The 21,409-nt window shown below is 52.8% G+C and overlaps 1 protein-coding gene across 2 annotated transcripts in view; it reads right to left on the reverse strand.

The window, feature by feature from the left end:
• LOC140428091 (regulator of G-protein signaling 17-like) overlaps positions 1-21,409 on the reverse strand; it is a 148,598-nt gene that overhangs the window by 31,996 nt on the left and 95,193 nt on the right. For both annotated transcript variants that reach the window (XM_072514140.1, XM_072514149.1), the window contains exon 4: positions 11,303-11,404. In XM_072514140.1, coding sequence (XP_072370241.1) covers positions 11,303-11,404 — 102 coding nt within the window. The remainder of the gene's footprint in view (positions 1-11,302; positions 11,405-21,409) is intronic.

The following is a 21,409-nucleotide window of genomic DNA, read 5'->3' on the forward strand; positions in this document are numbered from 1 at the left end:
CTGCGACTGCCCAGCGGTAACGGCGAATGAACATACGGAGCTCCTGATCAGAGATGCATACGTAGCAGGTTTGGCATCATCGCAAATTCGCCAGAGACTTTTAGAGAAAGACTCTCTCGGACTCACAGAGGCACGGGCCCTTGCAGCCTCCTTCGACGTGGCCTCCCAAAACGCCCGCGCCTATGCCCCCGACCGCACTACAGCCCCTTGGGCTCCGTGGACCCCGCCGCGACCGACCCCCTGGCACCCCCCACCCCTCCGCAAGCGTGCACGGCCAGAATCCCAGACCACCCGGGGGGGCCCCGCTGCTACTTTTGCGGTCAGCTGAAACACCCCCGATAGTGCTGCCCAGCCCGCTCGGCCACCTGTAAAAGCTGCGTCAAAAAGGGGCACTACGCAGCGGTGCGCCAGTCCTGTGGGGTCGCCGCTATCTCCGGAGAAGAAATGGGACCACGGACTCAACCCCCCCCAGTGACCCACGGACAGCCAACGGGCGCTGCCATTTTGGACCCCAGACACCACGAGGGGGGGACGGGCCCCGCCATCTTCCTACCCACGGGCCGCGTGCGATCCATGGGATCGGCCATTTTGTCCACCCCAGGCCGCGTGCGACCCATGGGAGGGGCCATGTTGTCCACCCCAGACCGCGTGCGATCCATGGACGCCGCCATCTTGGCTGACAGGCAAGGACCCCAGCGTGGACGGCTCCACACTGCCTGAAGACAACGATCTGATGCACCAACCACGTTTGGCGGGTGACCCTCGACCAGTCGCGGCCCCGGATGCTCCAGACGACAACGACAAAGGTGCTGGTGAACGGGCACGAGACGCCGTGTTTGATCGACTCGGGGAGCACGGCGAGTTTTATTCATCCGGACACGGTAAGACGCTGTTCCCTTGTAATTCGGCCAAGCACCCTAAAATTTTTCCTGCTGGCGGGGTCCCACTCCATTGCAATCAAAGGGTTCTGCATCGCAAACCTAACGGTGCAGGGGAGAGAGGTCAAAAATTACCGGCTGTATATCTTCCCCCACCTCTGCGCTCCCACCCTCCTGGGGTTGGACTTCCAATGCAACCTCCAGAGCTTAACATTCAAATTTGGCGGCACTATACCCCCACTGACTATCTGCGGCCTCGCGACCCTCAAGGTCGAACCACCCTCCTTGTTTGCAAATCTCACCCCGGATTGCAAACCCATCGCCATCAGGAGCAGACGATAGCACCCAGGACCGGACATTTATCAGGTCCGAAGTCCAGCGGCTGCTGAAGGAAGGCATAATCCAGGCCAGCAGTAGATTACAGTCAGACCATCAACAGGTACACGCAGCTAGATGCGTACCCTCTTCCCCGCTTATCCGACATGGTCAATCGGATTGCACAGTACAAGGTCTTCTCCATCATGGACCTGAAGTCCGCCTACCACCAGCTCCCCATTCGCCCCGGTGACCGCAAGTACACTGCCTTCGAAGCAGACGGGCAGCTATACCATTTCTTAAGGGTTCCATTCGGCGTCACGAACGGAGTCTCGGTCTTCCAACGGGAAATGGACCGAATGGTTGACCGACACGGTTTACGGGCCACGTTCCCGTACCTCGACAACGTCACCATCTGCGGCCACGACTAGCAGGACCACGACGCCAACCTCCGCAAATTCCTCCAGACCGCTATCGCCCTCAACCTCACCTACAACGAGGAAAAATGCGTGTTTAGCACCGACCGTCTAGCCGACTTGGGCAGGTAGTGCGTAATGGAGTGATAGGCCCCGACCCCGAACGCAAGCGCCCCCTCATGGAGTTCCCTCTCCCCCCACTGTGCCAAACCCCTGAAACGCTGCCTGGGCTTCTTATTTCGCCCAGTGGGTTCCTCAATACGCAGACAAGGCCCGCCCACTAATCCAGTCCACTACTTTTCCCTGCCGACGGAGGCCCGCCAGGCCTTCAGCCGCATCAAAGCGGATATCGCAAAGGCCACGATGCGCGCCATCGACGAGTCCCTCCCCTTCCAAGTCGAGAGCAACGCATCCGACGTAGCTCTGGCGGCCACTCTCAACCAAGCGGGCAGACCCGTGGCCTTTTTCTCCCGGACCCTCCACGCTTCAGAAATCCGCCACTCCTCAGTAGAAAAGGAGGCCCAAGCCATTGTGGAAGCTGTGCGACATTGGCCGGTAGGAGATTCACTCGCCTCACTGACCAACGGTCGGTAGCCTTCATGTTCGATAATGCACAACGGGGCAAGATAAAAAACGACAAGATCCTGCGGTGGAGGATCGAACTCTCCACCTACAACTATGAGATCTTGTACTGTCCCGGAAAGCTGAACGAGCCGTCCGATGCCCTATCACGCGGCACATGTGCCAAAGCACAAGTGGACCGTCTCCAAGCACTCCATGAGGACCACCCGGGGGTCACTCGTTTCTACCACTTCATAAAGGCCGCAACCTCCCGTACTCCGTCGAGGAGGTCCGAACAGTCACCAGGAACTGCCAAATCTGCGCAGAATGCAAACCGCATTTTTTCAGGCCAGATAGAGCGCACCTGATAAAGGCTTCCCGTCCCTTTGAACGCCTCAGTTTGGATTTCAAAGGCCCCCTTCCCTCCACCGATCGCAACACGTACTTTCTTAACGTCATTGACGAATACTCCCATTTCCCCTTCGCCATCCCCTGCCCCGACATGACCGCGGCCACGGTCATTAAAGCCCTCTGCACCATCTTTACCCTGTTTGGTTTCCCCACCTACATCCATAGCGATAGGGGGTCCTCCTTCATGAGTGACGAGCTGCGTCAATTCCTGCTCAGCAAGGGCATAGCCTCGAGCAGGACGACCAGCTACAACCCCCGGGAGAACGGGCAGGTAGAGAGGGAGAACAGAACGGTCTGGAAGACCTTCCTACTGGCCCTATGGTCTAGGAGTCTCCCAACTTCCCACTCGCAGGAAGTCCTCCCGGATGCCCTTCATTCTATCCCATCCCTGCTGTGTACCACCACGAACCAAACGCCTCACGAGTACCTCCTTGACTTCCCTAGGAAGTCCGCTTCGGGAACGTCACTTCCGACCTGGCTGGCAGCCCCGGGACCCATCCTGCTCCGGAAACATGTGCGGGAGCACAAATCAGACCCACTGGTACATCTACTCCACGCAAACCCGCAGTACGCCTACGTGGCGTACCCAGACGGCCGACAGCACACGGTCTCTCTGCGGGACCTGGCGCCCGCCGGAGCTCCCCACACCCCCCCAACACCAATCACCACCCCCTCACTCCTGCCGGTGCACCCCACAGCCACCCCCTTCCCAGGGCGATCGGTTCTCCTCCCAGGCCCGCCCAGGAGTAAGGAAACAGAGAGGGACAGCGCGATGCTCCCAGAGTTGACCAGACCCAAGCCAGCACCACCACCACCCGGGCTGAGACGATCGGAAAGGGCGACCAGAGCACCATCTTGACTCATCGAGTCGACTTAAGATGTATATAATTCAGTGGCCCAGTAAAGCGGCATTGTTGTAAATAGTTAACGCTGCTAATCGGGTAAAATGTGAATAATTCGGTGGCCCAGTAAAAGCGGCATGGTTGTATATAGTTCAATGGTTAAGGCACCGACCCTGTAAACCCCTACCACCCACCACCCACCACCCCGCCGGGTTCCTTTTTAACAAGGGGTGAATGTGGTGGTATGTATTAGGGGTAATACGGTACACCATGAATGCCGAGGAGCTATTGGAGGACAGATCCTGGGTCTGGATTGGATCTGCCGCCTACTGGGCTCCACCCAGATAGGCGGGGTATAAGAACCCGGTTTGCTCCCAGCAGCTGCATTCTGTGACTGAGCTGCTGGGGAACAAGTCTGCCCAATAAAGCCTCGATTGAATGTTCTCTACGTCTCGCCTCGTGTGTGATCGATGGTGCTACACAGGGGTAGCAGACTCCCTTACATGAAGGAATTTAGTGAACTTGTTGTGATTTTAGTGACAATCCAGTAAATAGCAATTTTATTTGGAACCATTGTAGGTTTACTACATGCTGTTTTGCAACTTGCTGTGGCTAGATTTGAACTTGTAACCTCTGACGTACACAGACACATGGAGTCATTCCAAATAAATGAACTAACCTCTTTATTATTACAACAGATGGGGAGATTTTGAATTACGTACTAACTTTCTCATTCTTGAATAAGATTACAGAATGACTTCAATTCTCGTAGCCAACCTGGTTTCGAACTTGTCTTAAAAGAATTTTACACTAATCGATGGAAGTTTCATGGTCACCATTACTGAGGCCAGTTTTCTATTCCAGATTTATTTTTATGCCATGCTGATTTGAATACACATCCCCACAGCAACAGTTTAGGCCCCTGGGTTATTAGTCCAGTGACATAACCACTGAGCCACCATATTTGCACAGCAGCTCTGTGCAAGGTGGAATACCGTCCCTTTTGCCTTCTGTCTCCTCAGCATCCAAGGCCCCAAATAGTTTTCCAGATGAAAGAGATTTACGTGTACTTCTTTCAATCTAGCACACTGCACGTTTTGCTCACAATGTGGTCTCGAGCCGGGATCGAACCCGGGACCTCGGCGCCATGAGGCAGCAGTGTTATCCACTGTGCCACCATGCTGCCCAACACTTCCTCAGTACGGACCCTCTGACAGTGCGGCACTCCCTCAGTACTGACCCTCTGACAGTGCGGCACTCCCTCAGTACTGACCCTCTGACAGTGCAGCACTCCCTCAGTACTGACCCTCTGACAGTGCGGCACTCCCTCAGCACTGACCCTCTGACTGTGCAGCACTCCCTCAGTACTGAGCCTCTGACAGTGCAGCACTCCCTCAGTACTGACTCTCCGACAGTGCAGCACTCTCTCAGTCCTGACCCTCTGACAGTGCAGCACTCCCTCAGTACTGACCCTCTGACAGTGCAGCACTCCCTCAGTACTGACCCTCTGACAGTGCAGCACTCCCTCAGTACTGACCCTCTGACAGTGCAGCACTCCCTCAGTACTGACCCTCTGACAGTGCAGCACTCCCTCAGTACTGACCCTCCGACAGTGCAGCACTCCCTCAGTACTGACTCTCTGACAGTGCAGCACTCCCTCAGTACTGACCCTCCGACTGTGCAGCACTCCCTCAGTACTGACACTCTGACAGTGCAGCACTCCCCCAGTACTGACTCTCTGACAGTGCAGCACTCTCTCAGTCCTGACCCTCTGACAGTGCAGCACTCCCTCAGTACTGACCCTCTGACAGTGCAGCACTCCCTCAGTACTGACCCTCTGACAGTGCGGCACTCCCTCAGTACTGACCCTCTGACAGTGCGGCACTCCCTCAGTACTGACCCTCTGACAGTGCAGCACTCCCTCAGTACTGACCCTCTGACAGTGCGGCACTCCCTCAGCACTGACCCTCTGACTGTGCGGCACTCCCTCAGTACTGAGCCTCTGACAGCGCAGCACTCCCTCAGTACTGACTCTCTGACAGTGCAGCACTCTCTCAGTCCTGACCCTCTGACAGTGCAGCACTCCCTCAGTACTGACCCTCTGACAGTGCAGCACTCCCTCAGTACTGACCCTCTGACCGTGCAGCACTCCCTCAGTACTGACCCTCTGTCAGTGCAGCACTCCCTCAGAACTGACCCTCTGACAGTGCAGCACTCCCTCAGTACTGACCCTCCGACAGTGCAGCACTCCCTCAGTACTGACTCTCTGACAGTGCAGCACTCCCTCAGTACTGACCCTCTGACTGTGCAGCACTCCCTCAGTACTGACACTCTGACAGTGCAGCACTCCCCCAGTACTGACTCTCTGACAGTGCAGCACTCTCTCAGTCCTGACCCTCTGACAGTGCAGCACTCCCTCAGTACTGACCCTCTGACAGTGCAGCACTCCCTCAGTACTGACCCTCTGACAGTGCGGCACTCCCTCAGTACTGACCCTCTGACAGTGCAGCACTCCCTCAGTACTGACCCTCTGACAGTGCAGCACTCTCTCAGTCCTGACCCTCTGACAGTGCAGCACTCCCTCAGTACTGACGCTCTGACAGTGCAGCACTCCCTCAGTACTGACCCTCTAACAGTGCAGCACTCCCTCAGTACTGACCCTCTGACAGTGCAGCACTCCCTCAGTACTGATTCTCTGACAGTGCAGCACTCCCTCAGTCCTGACTCTCTGACTGTGCAGCACTCCCTCAGTACTGACCCTCTGACAGTGCAGCACTCCCTCAGTCCTGACTCTCTGACTGTGCAGCACTCCCTCAGTACTGACCCTCTGACAGTGCAGCACTCCCTCAGTACTGACTCTCTGGCAGTGCAGCACTCTCTCAGTCCTGACCCTCTGACAGTGCAGCACTCCCTCAGTACTGACCCTCTGACAGTGCAGCACTCCCTCAGTACTGACCCTCTGACAGTGCAGCACTCCCTCAGTACTGACCCTCTGACTGTGCAGCACTCCCTCAGTACTGACCCTCTGACAGTGCAGCACTCCCTCAGTACTGACCCTCTGACAGTGCAGCACTCCCTCAGTACTGACCCTCTGACAGTGCAGCACTCCCTCAGTACTGACCCTCTAGCAGTGCAGCACTTCCTCAGTACTGACCCTCTGACAGTGCAGCACTCCCTCAGTACTGACCCTCTGACAGTGCAGCACTCCCTCAGTACTGACCCTCTGACAGTGCAGCACTCCCTCAGTACTGACCCTCTGACAGTGCAGCACTTCCTCAGTACTGACCCTCTGACAGTGCAGCACTCCCTCAGTACTGGCCCTCTGACAGTGCGGCACTCCCTCAGTACTGACCCTCTGACTGTGCAGCACTCCCTCAGTACTGACCTTCTGACAGTGCGGCACTTCCTCAGTACTGACCCTCTGACAGTGTGGCACTCCCTCAGTACTGACCCTCTGACTGTGCAGCACTCCCTCAGTACTGACCCTCTGACAGTGCGGCACCTCCTCAGTACTGACCCTCTGACAGTGTGGCACTCCCTCAGTACTGACCTTCTGATAGTGCAGCACTCCCTCAGGCCTGACCCTCTGACAGTGCGGCACTCCCTCAGTACTGACCCTCTGACAGTGCGGCACTTCCTCAGTACTGACCCTCTGACAGTGCAGCACTCCCTCAGTACTGACCCTCTGACAGTGCGGCACTTCCTCAGTACTGACCCTCTGACAGTGCAGCACTCCCTCAGTACTGACCCTCTGACAGTGCAGCACTCCCTCAGTACTGACCCTCTGACAGTGCAGCACTCCCTCAGTACTGACCCTCTGACAGTGCAGCACTCCCTCAGTACTGACCCTCTGACAGTGCAGCACTTCCTCAGTACTGACACTCTGACAGTGCAGCACTCCCTCAGTACTGACCCTCTGACAGTGCAGCACTCCCTCAGTACTGACCCTCTGACAGTGCAGCACTCCCTTAGTACTGACCCTCTGACAGTGCAGCACTCCCTCAGTACTGACCCTCTGACAGTGCAGCACTTCCTCAGTACAGACCCTCTGACAGTGCAGCACTCCCTCAGTACTGACCCTCTGACAGTGCAGCACTCCCTCAGTACTGACACTCTGACTGTGCAGCACTCCCTCAGTACTGACCCTCTGACAGTGCAGCACTCCCTCAGTACTGACCCTCTGACAGTGCGGCACTCCCTCAGTACTGACCCTCTGACAGTGCGGCACTCCCTCACTACAGACCCTCTGACAGTGCAGCACTCCCTCAGTACTGACCCTCTGACAGTGCAGCTCTCCCTCAGCACTGACCCTCTGACAGTGCAGCACTCCCTCAGTACTGACCCTCTGACAGTGCAGCACTCCCTCAGTGCTGACCCCCCGACAGTGCAGCACTCCCTCAGTACTGACCCTCTGACAGTGCAGCACTCCCTCAGTACTGACCCCCCGACAGTATAGCACTCCCTCAGTACTGACCCTCTGACAGTGCAGCACTCCCTCAGTACTGACCCTCTGACAGTGCAGCACTCCCTCAGCACTGTACTGAAATGTCTGCCTCGGTTTTGAGCCCATATCTTTGGTGCTTGAATCCTCAACCTTTCAATTCAGAGGCCAAAGTTCAATCCACTGGGCCTCAGATGACACTGGAGAGGCGAGAGAAGAGGACAAGAAATAAATGGGTTGGGAAATGGGGATGGGGTGGTTGGTTGTGGAGGACAGAAAAGCGAGAAAGTGATTGATCGGAGAGAGTAAATGGAAAAGCGAGAGAGAAAAGAACAAAGACAAGTGGGTAGAGAGGCTGAGATGAATGATACAATAATAATAATCTTTATTGTCACAAGTAGGCTTACATTGAATGAAGTTACTCTGAAAAGCCCCTAGTCGCCACATTCTGGCCCCTGTTCGGGTACACAGAGGGAGAATTCAGAACATCCGGTTCACCTGACATCACAGGCGAAATTCTCCGTAATTGGCGCGATGTCCGCCGACCGGCGCCAAAAACGGCGCAAATCAGTCCGGCATCGCGCCGCCCCAAAGGTGCTGAATCCTCCGCATCTTGAGCGGCTGAGCCCTAACCTTGAGGGGCTAAGCCCGTGCCGGACTGATTTCCGCCCCGCCAGCTGGCTGGAAAGGCCTTTGGTGCCCCGCCAGCTGGCGCGGAAATGACATTGCTGGGCGGCGTATGCGCGGGAGCGTCAGTGGCCGCTCACGGCATCGCCACGCATGCGCAGTGGAGGGGGTCTCTTCCGCCTCCACCATGGTGGAGACCGTGGCGAAGGCGGAAGGAAAAGAGTGCCCCCACGGCACAGGCCCGCCCGCGGATCGGTGGCCCCCGATCGCGGGCCAGTCCACCGTGGGGGCACCCCCCGGGGCCAGATCGCCCCGTACCCCCCCCCAGGACTCCGGAGCCCGCCCGCGCCGCCTTGTCCCGCCGGTAAGGTAGGTGGTTTAATCCACGCCGGCGGGACAGGCATTCCAGCAGCGGGACTTCGGTCCATCCGGGCTGGAGAATCGCCGGGGGGGGGGGGGGGCCGCCAACTGGCGCGGCGCGATTCCCACCCCCGTCGAATCTCCGGTGCCGGAGAATTCGGCAACCGGCGGGGGCGGGATTCACGCCAGCCCCCGGCGATTCTCCGACCCGGCGGGGGGTTGGAGAATCTCGCCCCACGTCTTTCGAGACTTGTGGGAGGAAACCGGAGCACCCGGAGGAAACCCGCGCAGACACGGGGAGAATGGGCAGACTCCGCACAGACAGTGACCCAAGCCGGGAATCGAACCTGGGACCCTGGAGCTGTGAAGCCACAGTGCTAACCACTGTGCTATCGTGCTGCCCTATGACAGAAGGGAGCGAGAGAGAGAATGAGACAGTGAATGGGAGGGAAAGGGGAGAGGGAAGAGAAATCGTGAAAGGCAGGGGTGAGAGAGAAACTGAGCAGAGAGTGAGAGGGAGGACGCTTTCTGAAATGATTCTTGCAAAGCTTCTGAGGATTTATTTTTTCCGTTCCAATGAGCTTATGGAACAAAACATGGGGAAATCATTAACAGCTGGAAGGAGCTGTACTTAATGAGTGAAATGAATCCACTTTTTGTCATTTTTTAAACACCAGGATACTGACACATCTGCTGTTCCCTCAGGAGCTGCCTGACATTCCTGTCTCCACAGCCCAACAGAAAGAGTGATCATGGACAGTCTCCCTGCCAACTTCACTGGGGTGGGTATGGATCTGGGCCAGAGAAATTGGAACCAAATATTGGCAGGCAAAACTGTCGCTGAACAATGGGCTGCCTTTAAAGGAGAGATACGTCCGTCGCAGTCCAAGCCATATTTCCACAAAGAGGAGAGGTGGACAAAGAAAACCTGCGCTCTCTGGATGCCAGGACATATAATAATAATAATCATCGCTTATTGTCACAAGTAGGCTTCAATGAAGTTACTGTGGAAAGCTCCTAGTCGCCACATTCCGGCGCCTGTACGGGGAGGCCGGTCCGGGAACTGAACCCGCGCTGCTGGCCTTGTTCTGCATTACAAGCCAGCTATTTAGCCTACCGTGCTAAACCAGCCCCCAGGGAACGGGATGGGGAATAAGAAGTGTGATTGTGACAGGTGTCCGCTGGTTAATACAACCCAGAATCAGGCAAAATGCAGAGGGTTCAGAGGGGAAGTGAATAATAAATTAAGAGAAGCAAAGAGAGGGCATGAGAAGAGGCTGGCAGCTAACGTAAGAGAGAATCCAAAAGTCTTCTCTTGGCAAATAAATAGTAAAACGGTGATAAAAGAAGGAGTGGGGACAATTAGGAAACAAGAAGCAGGGAGCATGGCGGAGTTATTAAATAAATACTTTACCAAGGAAGAAGATACTGTACATGTCATGGTAAAAGAGGAGGTAATGCAAACACCTGGGAGAGTTTAAAATTGATAAGGAGGAGATATTGTTAGGCTGTCTGTACTTAAAGGTGAGAAGACACCGGGACCAGATGACACGAATCCAAGGATGCCTGAAGGAAGTGAAAGTGGAAATTGTGGAGGTACTGGTCATAAATCATCTGTCTTCCTCAGATTCAGGGGAGGGGTTGGATGGGGCTGGACAGGGGGGAGAGGTGGGGGGGGGGGACTTGCGGCGGGGGGGGGGGGGGGGGGGGGGGAGTTGGAGATGGCGGCAGTGACAATTCAGTGCCAGAGTACTGGAGAATTGCAAATCTTGCATCCTTGAACACTGGCTGGGATGTCTACAACCAGGGAACACAGTCTCAGAATAAAGGGTGGGCCATTGAGGACTTAGAATAGGAGGAGTCTCTTCACTCAGAGTGGGTGAATATGTGGAATTCTCTATCCCAGAGGGCTCTGGAACTCACTTGTCCAGTCTGTTCCATACAGAGATCAATAGATTCCTATATATTAAAAACAAGGGACACGGGGATAGTGCAGGAAAATGATGTTGAAGTTGAAGGTCAGCCATGATCTCATTGAATGGCAGAATGGCCTCCTGCTGCTCCTATTCCCTATGTTCTCATGTTCAAAGAGTAGTGTAAAGGTAAGCCTAGTGACTACAGGCCACAGTCACTTTATCCTCGGTGGTGTGGAAGCTTCGAGAGAACGATCATTTGGAACAAGATTAGTATTCACTTGGGCAAATGTGGGTTAATTAAGGAAAAGCCAGCAAGAATGGCAGGGCAACAACACGTTAATATTGTCCACATGGGATTTTATGCAAACGAGTTAAGTCTCCCATTAATAAGAGTAAATTAATTAGGCCTGTGGACAATTAATAATTGGTTGGATGGACAGTAACCAAGTCTGTCCCTTGGGTTCAGCTGAAGGCTGCACTGAGGCAAAAGCTATGATCACTATTACAGAAAAACAAAGGAACACATTCAACTGACCTCTCTTCTGTCGACTCAATGGTCTCCACAGTGGTTTCCATTTTAGTTTCTTCCGTAGGTCTTCCTGCCGTCTCCTCTCTCTCTTCTTTCCTGGCAGAGAGACTGGAACGAGAAAACACACATCACTTCATCAAAGGCAAAGAAGACATCGAAACCCAGGACGACGTATTTATTAGAATTACCTAGAGCGGAACGGTGGCACAGTGGTTAGCACTGCTGCCTCACGGCGCTGAGCACCCGGCTTTGATCCCAGCCCCGGGTCGCCGTCCATGTGGAGTTTGCACATTCTCCCCGTGTCTGCGTGGGTCTCACCCCCACAACCCAAAGATGTGCAGGTTAGATGGGTTGGCCACACTAAAATGCTCCTTAATTGGAAAAAAAATTATTGGGTACTCCACATTCATTTAAAAAGAAATCTTTCCCGCTTTTGTCCGCCAGCCGCTGTTGATCTTCACTGTTGTGTGGGACAACGTGGAGGGTGAGTGGAGTTGCGGACTGATGAGTCACCACACATCAGGAGCAACCTTCTGCATTTACAAATAATCTCAATACAGAAAACAAAGGTCCCAGAAAACTTTGTATAACAAGGAAGGAAGGGGGAGAAGCTCTCTGCTAATCATTAGCTGAACTACTGAGGTGGGTTTTGAAGAAGATTTTGAAAGTTGGCTTATTAGCATGAGATCCTCGTCACCCTCCAGACTTTGAGGCGAATTTCCACAAGGTTCCATGACAATGGTAGTGGAAGATATTTATTAGTATGTGGGGAGGAGACCAATTATATCAGCAATGTGGGAGGAGGGAGCCAATTATCAATGACACTAGAGTATGGGGAGAAGGACTGACAGCAGAGCATTTGAAGGCAGCCATATCATCATCATATTTTTATTGTCACAATAATGCTTACATTAACACTGCAACAAAGTTACTGTGAAAAGCCCCTAGTTGCCACATTCCGGCGCCTGTTCGGGTACACAGAGGGAGAATTCAGAATGTCCAAATTACCTACCAGCACGTCTTTCGGGACTCTGTGGGAGAAACCAGAGCACCCGGAGGAAACCCACGCAGACACAGGGGGAACGTCGCACAGACAGTGACTTAAGCCGGGAATCGAGCCTGGGACCCTGGAGCTGTGAATTTACATAGAATTTACAGTGCAGAAGGAGGCCATTCGACCCATCGAGTCTGCACCGGCTCTTGGAAAGAGCACCCTACCCAAGGTCAACACTTCCACCCTATCCCATAACCCAGTAACCCCACCCAACACTAAGGGCAATTTTGGACACTAAGGGCAATTTAGCATGGCCAATCCACCTAACCTGCACATCTTTGGACTGTGGGAGGAAACCGGAGCACCCGGAGGAAACCCATGCACACACAGGGAGGATGTGCAGACTCCGCACAGACAGTGACCCAAGCCGGAATCGAACCTGGGACCCTGGAGCTATGAAGCAATTGTGCTAACCACAATGCTACCGTGCTGCCCACAAGTGCTAACCACTGTGCTACCATGCATTGAAACCTCCCTGGTCACATATCCCAGGCTTGTGATATTCCTCAGTACCTTCAGTCTGTTCAATCCTCCTGCAATATCTGTCCTGCTGTGACCCATCCACAATCCCTCAATTTACCTCGGCTGCTGTAAGCACTCATCAGTTAAAGCAAAGAGGACTCTTTGTAGTTCGGAAACTCCCACCAGACAACTTTTGGGTTCAGTGTTTCATTTACTTCTTTACTCAGATCAACATCCATTGGAACGGTTCAATCAACAACAACTTATATTTGTATAGCAACTTTGACATAATGAAACAGCCCGAGGGTGCTTCACAGCAGCATTTATAAAGCAAAGTATAACGCGAGTTACAGGAGGAGGTATTAGGTTAGGTGAACAGGTAGGTTTTAAGAGGCGCCTTACGGGAGTGGAGCAAGGTGGAGAGGTTTAGGGACGGAACTCCACAGCTTGTACCAAGGCAACTGAAGGCACGGCCACCAATGACGGAGCGATTATAATTGGGAATGTACGATGACTTCCGGGTGCGGCGATGACCAGCTGAGTCGCACGTTTCGGCAGCTCCCGGTGAAACGGACTTTTGGGCTCTTGATAGGAGCCCCAACGGCAATTTTGACGGCTAAAAACACTGTGCGGTAAACCAGAAGGGAATCCCCCCTGGACACGGATGAAAAAAGGAGGAGAAAGTGGCCGGATTGCAGTGGATCCTTTAGAACAGCGGCAAGGAAGGCAAGCAAAAACCAAGATGGCGTCGGAAGGTGGCAGTTTAACATGGGGCCCTGAACAACAAGAGTTCTTGAAATGCTGTGTGGAAGAACTCAAAAAGGAAATGAAGAAAGAGCTGTTGGCCCCGATACTACAGGCGATTGAAGGGCTAAAGGAGGAACAAAAAACCCAGGAGCGGGAGCTTCGGGTCGTGAAGGCAAAGGCAGCCGAGAATGAGGACGACATACAGGGCCTGGTGGTGAAGACGGAGACGCATGAGGCACATCAGAAACGATGTGTGGAAAGGTTGGAGGCACTGGAGAACAACGCAAGGAGGAACAACCTGAGGATTCTTGGTCTTCCTGAAGGTGTGGAGGGAGCGGACGTCGGGGCATATGTGAGCACGATGCTGCACTCGTTAATGGGAGCGGAGGCCCCAGCGGGTCCGTTGGAGGTGGAGGGAGCATACCGAGTGATGGCGCGAGGGCCGAGAGCAGGAGAAATTCCCAGAACCATAGTGGTGAGATTCCTCCGTTTTAAGGATAGAGAAATGGTCCTTAGATGAACAAAGAAAACTCGGAGCAGTAAATGGGAGAACGCGGTGATCCGCGTTTATCAAGACTGGAGTGCGGAGGTGGCGAGAAGGAGGGCGAGCTTTAATCGGGCCAAGGCGGTGCTTCATAAAAAGAAGATAAAATTTGGAATGCTGCAACCGGCAAGACTGTGGGTCACATATCGAGGGAGGCACCACTACTTTGAGACGGCGGATGAAGCGTGGACTTTTATTGTGGAAGAAAAACTGGAATGAGCGGGTTATTAAAAAGAACGTTTGAACAAAGTGGTGGGGCGAATGTGGGGGGCAAAGAGGGGGGTTAAAAAGGGGGGAAAGAGGAGTTTTATGTACTAATCCTGCGATGTGGTCACTTTTCTCTCTCCCACAGGTGGTGATGGGGGGAGGAGGGGAGATGGAGGAGATGGGGCGTTGGCCATTGGGGGCGGGGCCAAGGGAGAAGCGCGGGCTTGGTTCCCGCGCTATGATAATCATGGCGGGAATAGAGAAGCAGGAAGGAGGGGGCGTCGCACGGTGCGAGCCGAGGTCACGGGGGGAAGCCGAGGTCGGCCAGAGTTTGCTGACTTCTGGGAGCAACATGGGGGGAGTAATTACGCTAGTGGGGGATCTAGCGGGGGGGGTGGGAGGGCGGAATTACTGGGTTGCTGCTGCTGGGGAGAGGGGGGAGCTGATATGGGAGGGGATGGGCGGGGGGGCACCGCCTGGGGGAGATACAGCTGCGTGGGAACCGGGTGAGGAGCTGGAAAAAGGTGATGGCTAGGGGGGGGGGGGGGTAGGAAGCCCCCCAACCCGGCTGATCACGTGGAACGTGAGAGGGCTGAACGGGCCGATAAAGAGGGCACGGGTACTCGCACACCTTAAGAAACTTAAGGCAGATGTGGTTATGTTACAGGAAACGCACCTGAAACTGATAGACCAGGTTAGGCTACGCAAAGGATGGGTGGGGCAGGTGTTCCATTCGGGGCTAGATGCGAAAAACAGGGGGGTGGCTATATTAGTGGGGAAGCGGGTAATGTTCGAGGCAAAGACTATAGTGGCGGATAACGGGGGCAGATACGTGATGGTGAGTGGCAAACTACAGGGGAGACGGTGGTTTTGGTAAACGTATATGCCCCGAACTGGGATGATGCCAATTTTATGAGGCAGATGCTAGGACGCATTCCGGACCTAGAGATGGGAAAGCTGATAATGGGGGGAGATTTTAATACGGTGTTGGAACCAGGGCTGGATAGGTCGAAGTCCAGGACTGGAAGGAGGCCGGCAGCAGCCAAGGTACTTAAAGATTTTATGGAGCAGATGGGAGGTGTAGACCCGTGGAGATTTAGCAGACCTAGGAGTAAGGAGTTCTCGTTTTTCTCCTATGTCCATAAAGTCTACTCGCGAATAGACTTTTTTGTGCTGGGAAGGGCGTTGATCCCGAAGGTGAGGGGAACGGAGTATACGGCTATAGCCATTTCGGATCACGCTCCACACTGGGTAGACTTGGAGATAGGGGAGGAAACAGGAGGGCGCCCACCCTGGAGAATGGACATGGGACTAATGGCAGATGAGGGGGTGTGTCTAAGGGTGAGGGGGTGCATTGAAAAGTACTTGGAACTCAATGATAATGGGGAGGTCCAGGTGGGAGTGGTCTGGGAGGCGTTGAAGGCGGTGGTTAGAGGGGAGCTGATATCAATAAGGGCACATAAAGGGAAGCAGGAGAGTAAGGAACGGGAGCGGTTGCTGCAAGAACTTTTGAGGGTGGACAGACAATATGCGGAAGCACCGGAGGAGGGACTGTACAGGGAAAGGCAAAGGCTACATGTAGAATTTGACTTGCTGACTACGGGCACTGCAGAGGCACAATGGAGGAAGGCACAGGGTGTACAGTACGAATATGGGGAGAAGGCGAGCAGGTTGCTGGCACACCAATTGAGGAAAAGGGGAGCAGCGAGGGAAATAGGGGGAGTGAGGGATGAGGAAGGAGAGATGGAGCGGGGAGCGGAGAGAGTGAATGGAGTGTTCAAGACATTTTATAAAAAATTATATGAAGCTCAACCCCCGGATGGGAGGGAGAGAATGATGGGCTTCTTGGATCGGCTGGAATTTCCCAAGGTGGAAGAGCAGGAAAGGGTGGGACTGGGAGCACAGATCGAGGTAGAAGAAGTGGTGAAAGGAATTAGGAGCATGCAGGCGGGAAAGGCCCCGGGACCGGATGGATTCCCAGTCGAATTCTATAGAAAATATGTGGACTTGCTCGCCCCGGTATTGACGAGGACCTTTAATGAGGCAAAGGAAAGGGGACAACTGCCCCCGACTATGTCTGAAGCAACGATATCGCTTCTCTTAAAGAAGGAAAAGGACCCGCTACAATGTGGGTCCTATAGACCTATTTCCCTCCTAAATGTAATGCCAAGATCCTGGCCAAGGTAATGGCAATGAGAATAGAGGAATGTGTCCCGGGGGTGGTCCACGAGGACCAAACTGGGTTTGTGAAGGGGAGACAGCTGAACACGAATATACGGAGGCTGTTAGGGGTAATGATGATGGCCCCACCAGAGGGGGAAACGGAGATAGTAGTGGCAATGGATGCCGAGAAAGCATTTGATAGAGTGGAGTGGGATTATTTGTGGGAGGTGTTGAGGAGATTTGGTTTTGGAGAGGGGTATGTTAGATGGGTGCAGCTGTTGTATAGGGCCCCAATGGCGAGCGTGGTCACGAATGGACGGGGATCTGCATATTTTCGGCTCCATAGAGGGACAAGGCAGGGATGCCCTCTGTCCCCATTATTGTTTGCACTGGCGATTGAGCCCCTGGCGATAGCGTTGAGGGGTTCCAAGAAGTGGAGGGGAGTACTTAGAGGAGGAGAAGAACACCGGGTATCTTTGTATGCGGACGATTTGCTACTATACGTGGCAGACCCGGCGGAGGGGATGCCAGAAATAATGCGGATACTTGGGGAGTTTGGGGATTTTTCAGGGTATAAATTGAACATGGGGAAAAGTGAGTTGTTTGTGGTGCATCCAGGGGAGCAGAGTAGAGAAATAGAGGACCTACCGTTGAGGAAGGTAACAAGGGACTTTCGTTACCTGGGGATCCAGATAGCCAAGAATTGGGGCACATTGCATAGGTTAAATTTAACGCGGTTGGTGGAACAAATGGAGGAGGATTTCAAGAGATGGGATATGGTATCCCTGTCACTGGCAGGGAGGGTGCAGGCGGTTAAGATGGTGGTCCTCCCGAGATTCCTCTTTGTGTTTCAGTGCCTCCCGGTGGTGATCACGAAGGCTTTTTTTAAAAGGATTGAAAAGAGCATCATGGGTTTTGTGTGGGCCGGGAAGACCCCGAGAGTGAGGAAGGGATTCTTACAGCGTAGCAGGGATAGGGGGGGCTGGCACTACCGAGCCTAAGTGAGTATTATTGGGCCGCTAATATTTCAATGGTGAGTAAGTGGATGGGAGAGGAGGAGGGAGCGGCGTGGAAGAGATTAGAGAGGGCGTCCTGTAGGGGGACTAGCCTACAGGCTATGGTGACAGCCCCATTGCCGTTCTCACCGAGGAACTACACCACAAGCCCGGTGGTGGTGGCTACACTGAAGATTTGGGGACAGTGGAGACGGCATAGGGGAAAGACTGGAGCCTTGGGGGGGTCCCCGATAAGAAACAACCATAGGTTTGCCCCGGGGGGAATGGATGGGGGATATGGAATGTGGCAAAGAGCAGGAATAACGCAACTGAAAGATCTGTTTGTGGATGGGAAGTTCGCGAGTCTGGGAGTGCTGACCGAGAAATATGGGTTGCCCCAAGGGAATGCATTCAGGTATATGCAACTGAGGGCTTTTGCGAGGCAACAGGTGAGGGAATTCCCGCAGCTCCCGACACAAGAGGTGCAGGATAGAGTGATCTCAAAGACATGGGTGGGGGATGGTAAGGTGTCAGATATATATAGGGAAATGAGGGACGAAGGGGAGACTATGGTAGATGAACTAAAAGGGAAATGGGAAGAAGAGCTGGGGGAGGAGATCGAGGAGGGGCTGTGGGCAGATGCCCTAAGCAGGGTAAACTCGTCGTCCTCATGTGCCAGGCTAAGCCTGATTCAGTTTAAGGTATTACACAGGGCGCATATGCCTGGAGCACGGCTCAGTAAATTTTTTGGGGTGGAGGATAGGTGTGCGAGGTGCTCGAGAAGCCCAGCGAATCATACCCATATGTTTTGGTCATGCCCGGCACTACAGGGGTTTTGGATGGGGGTGACAAGGTGCTTTTAAAAGTAGTGGGGGTCCGGGTCGAACCAAGCTGGGGGTTGGCTATATTTGGGGTTGCACAAGAGCCGGGAGTGCAGGAGGCGAGAGAGGCCGATGTTTTGGCCTTTGCGTCCCTAGTAGCCCGGCGCAGGATATTGCTAATGTGGAAAGAAGCCAAGCCCCCGGGGGTGGAGACCTGGATAAATGACATGGCGGGGTTTATAAAGCTAGAGTGGATTAAGTTCGTCCTAAGGGGATCGGCTCAAGGGTTCACCAGGCGGTGGCAACCGTTCGTCGAATACCTCGCAGAAAGATAGATGGAATGGAAAAAAGAAGGCAGCAGCAGCAGCCCAGGATCGGGGGTGGGTGGGGGGGGGGAGGAGGAACCAGAAGGACTCTCAGGGTTGTTAATATATACTGTATAATATGTATAGGTCGTTGCTACAGATAATTATATATTGGACTGTTAAATTATATTTTTGGAGAGTGTTACTTGTGATAAGGCAGTTGCCAATTAGGGTTAGTTTTCATTTTTGTTATTTATTATTTATTCATTTTTTGTTTATAAAATAGGTCATTGCTATTTGTGTTGTTATAATATTGTGTAAAGGATGCACAATGTACTGTGTTGGTTGACCAAAAATTTTCAATAAAGTATTTATAAAAAAAATAAATAATTGGGAATGTACAAGAGGCCAAAGATAGAGGAGCTCAGAGATCTCTGAGGGTTTGGGGGCTGGAGGAGATTATAGAGATAGGGCGAGGTGAGGCCATGGTGGGGGGTGAAAGAGAATTATAAAATCAATAAGTTTTATGGGGGGGGGTTGCTTGGTAGGGGAAACAGGATTCAGTGCGAGTTAATACACAAGATTCAGTGCGAGTTAATACACAGGATTCAGTGCGAGTTAATACACAGGATTCAGTGCGAGTTAATATACAGGATTCAGTGCGAGTTAATACACAGGATTCAGTGCGAGTTAATATACAGGATTCAGTGCGAGTTAATACACAGGATTCAGTGCGAGTTAATATACAGGATTCAGCGCGAGTTAATATACAGGATTCAGTGCGAGTTAATACACAGGATTCAGTGCGAGTTAATATACAGGATTCAGCGCGAGTTAATATACAGGATTCAGTGCGAGTTAATATACAGGATTCAGTGCGAGTTAATGCACAGGATTCAGTGCGAGTTAATATACAGGATTCAGTGCGAGTTAATATACAGGATTCAGTGCGAGTTAATACACAGGGTTCAGTGCGAGTTAATGCACAGGATTCAATGCGAGTTAATATACAGGATTCAGTGCGAGTTAATACACAGGATTCCGTGCGAGTTAAGACATAGGCAACAGAGTTTTGTATGTCCTCAGGTTTATGGAGAATGTGGGAGACCAGCCGGACTTCCTACATAGGCAGGTCTCAACCTTCCCGCTCCTACCACCAAGGGGGATACAGGATAGGGTAGTTTTCAGAGTGTGGGTGGGAGAAGGAAAGGTCTCCGGCATCTATAAGGAGCTCATGGGGTCAGGGAGACGCAGACTGAGGAGCTGAAGCACAAGTGGGAGGAGGAGCTGGGAGGAGAGATAGAGGATGGTCTCTGGGCGGATGCGTTGAGTGGAGCCAACGCATCCACAACATGTGCCAGGCTCAGCCTGATACAGTTTAAGGTCATTCACCGGGCTCACATGACAGTGGCCCGGATGAGCAGGTTCTTTGGGGTAGAAGATAGGTGCGCAAGGTGAGCGGGGAGCCAGCGAACCATGTCCATATAGAACATAAACATAGAACATTACAGCACAGTACAGGCTCTTCGGCCCTCGATGTTGCGCCGACCTGTGAAACCACTCTAAAGCCCATCTACACTATTCCCTTATCGTCCATATGTCTATCCAATGACCATTTGAATGCCCTTAGTGTTGGCGAGTCCACTACTATTGCAGGCAGGGCATTCCACGTCCTTACTACTCTCTGAGTAAAGAACCTACCTCTGACATCTGTCCTATATCTATCTCCCCTCAATTTAAAGTTATGTCCCCTTGTGCTAGACACATCACCATCCGAGGAAAAAGGCTCTCACTGTCCACCCTATCCAATCCTCTGATCATCTTGTATGCCTCAATTAAGTCACCTCTTAACCTTCTTCTCTCTAACGAAAACAGCCTCAAGTCCCTCAGCCATCCCTCATAAGATCTTCCCTCCATACCAGGCAACATTCTGGTAAATCTCCTCTGCACCCTTTCCAATGCTTCCACATCCTTCCTATAATACGGCGACCAGAATTGCACGCAATACTCCAAATGCGGCCGCACCAGAGTTTTGTACAGCCGCAACATGACCTCATGGCTCCGAAACTCAATCCCTCTACCAATAAAAGCTAACACACCGTACGCCTTCTTAGCAACCCTCTCAACCTGGGTGGCAACTTTCAGGGATCTATGTACATGGACACCGAGATCTCTCTGCTCATCCACACTGCCAAGAATCTTACCATTAGCCCAGTACTCTGTCTTCCTGTTATTCCTTCCAAAATGAATCACCTTACGCTTTTCTGCATTAAACACCATTTGCCACTCTCAGCCCAGCGCTGCAGCTTATCTATGTCCCTCTGTAACTTGTAACATCCTTCCGCACTGTCCACAACTCCACCAACTTTAGTGTCATCTGCAAATTTACTCACACATCCTTCTACGCCCTCCTCCAAGTCATTTATAAAAATGACAAACAGCAGTGGCCCCAAAACAGATCCTTGTGGTACACCACTAGTAACTGGACTCCAGTCTGAACATTTCCCATCAACCACCACCCTTTGTCTTCTTCCAGCTAGCCAATTTCTGATCCAAACTGCTAAATCACCCTGAATCCCATGCCTCCGTATTTTCTGCAGTAGCCTACCGTGGGGAACCTTAGCAAACGCTTTACTGAAATGCATACACACCACATCAACTGCTTTACCCTCATCCACCTGTTTGGTCACCTTCTCAAAGAACTCAATAAGGTTTGTGAGGCACAACCTACCCTTCACGAAACCGTGTTGACTATCTCTAATCAAATTATTCCTTTCCAGATGATTATACACCCTATCTCTTATAAACCTTTCCA

This window comes from Scyliorhinus torazame, chromosome 1 (assembly GCF_047496885.1).
Source record: "Scyliorhinus torazame isolate Kashiwa2021f chromosome 1, sScyTor2.1, whole genome shotgun sequence".
Lineage (NCBI taxonomy): Eukaryota > Metazoa > Chordata > Chondrichthyes > Carcharhiniformes > Scyliorhinidae > Scyliorhinus > Scyliorhinus torazame.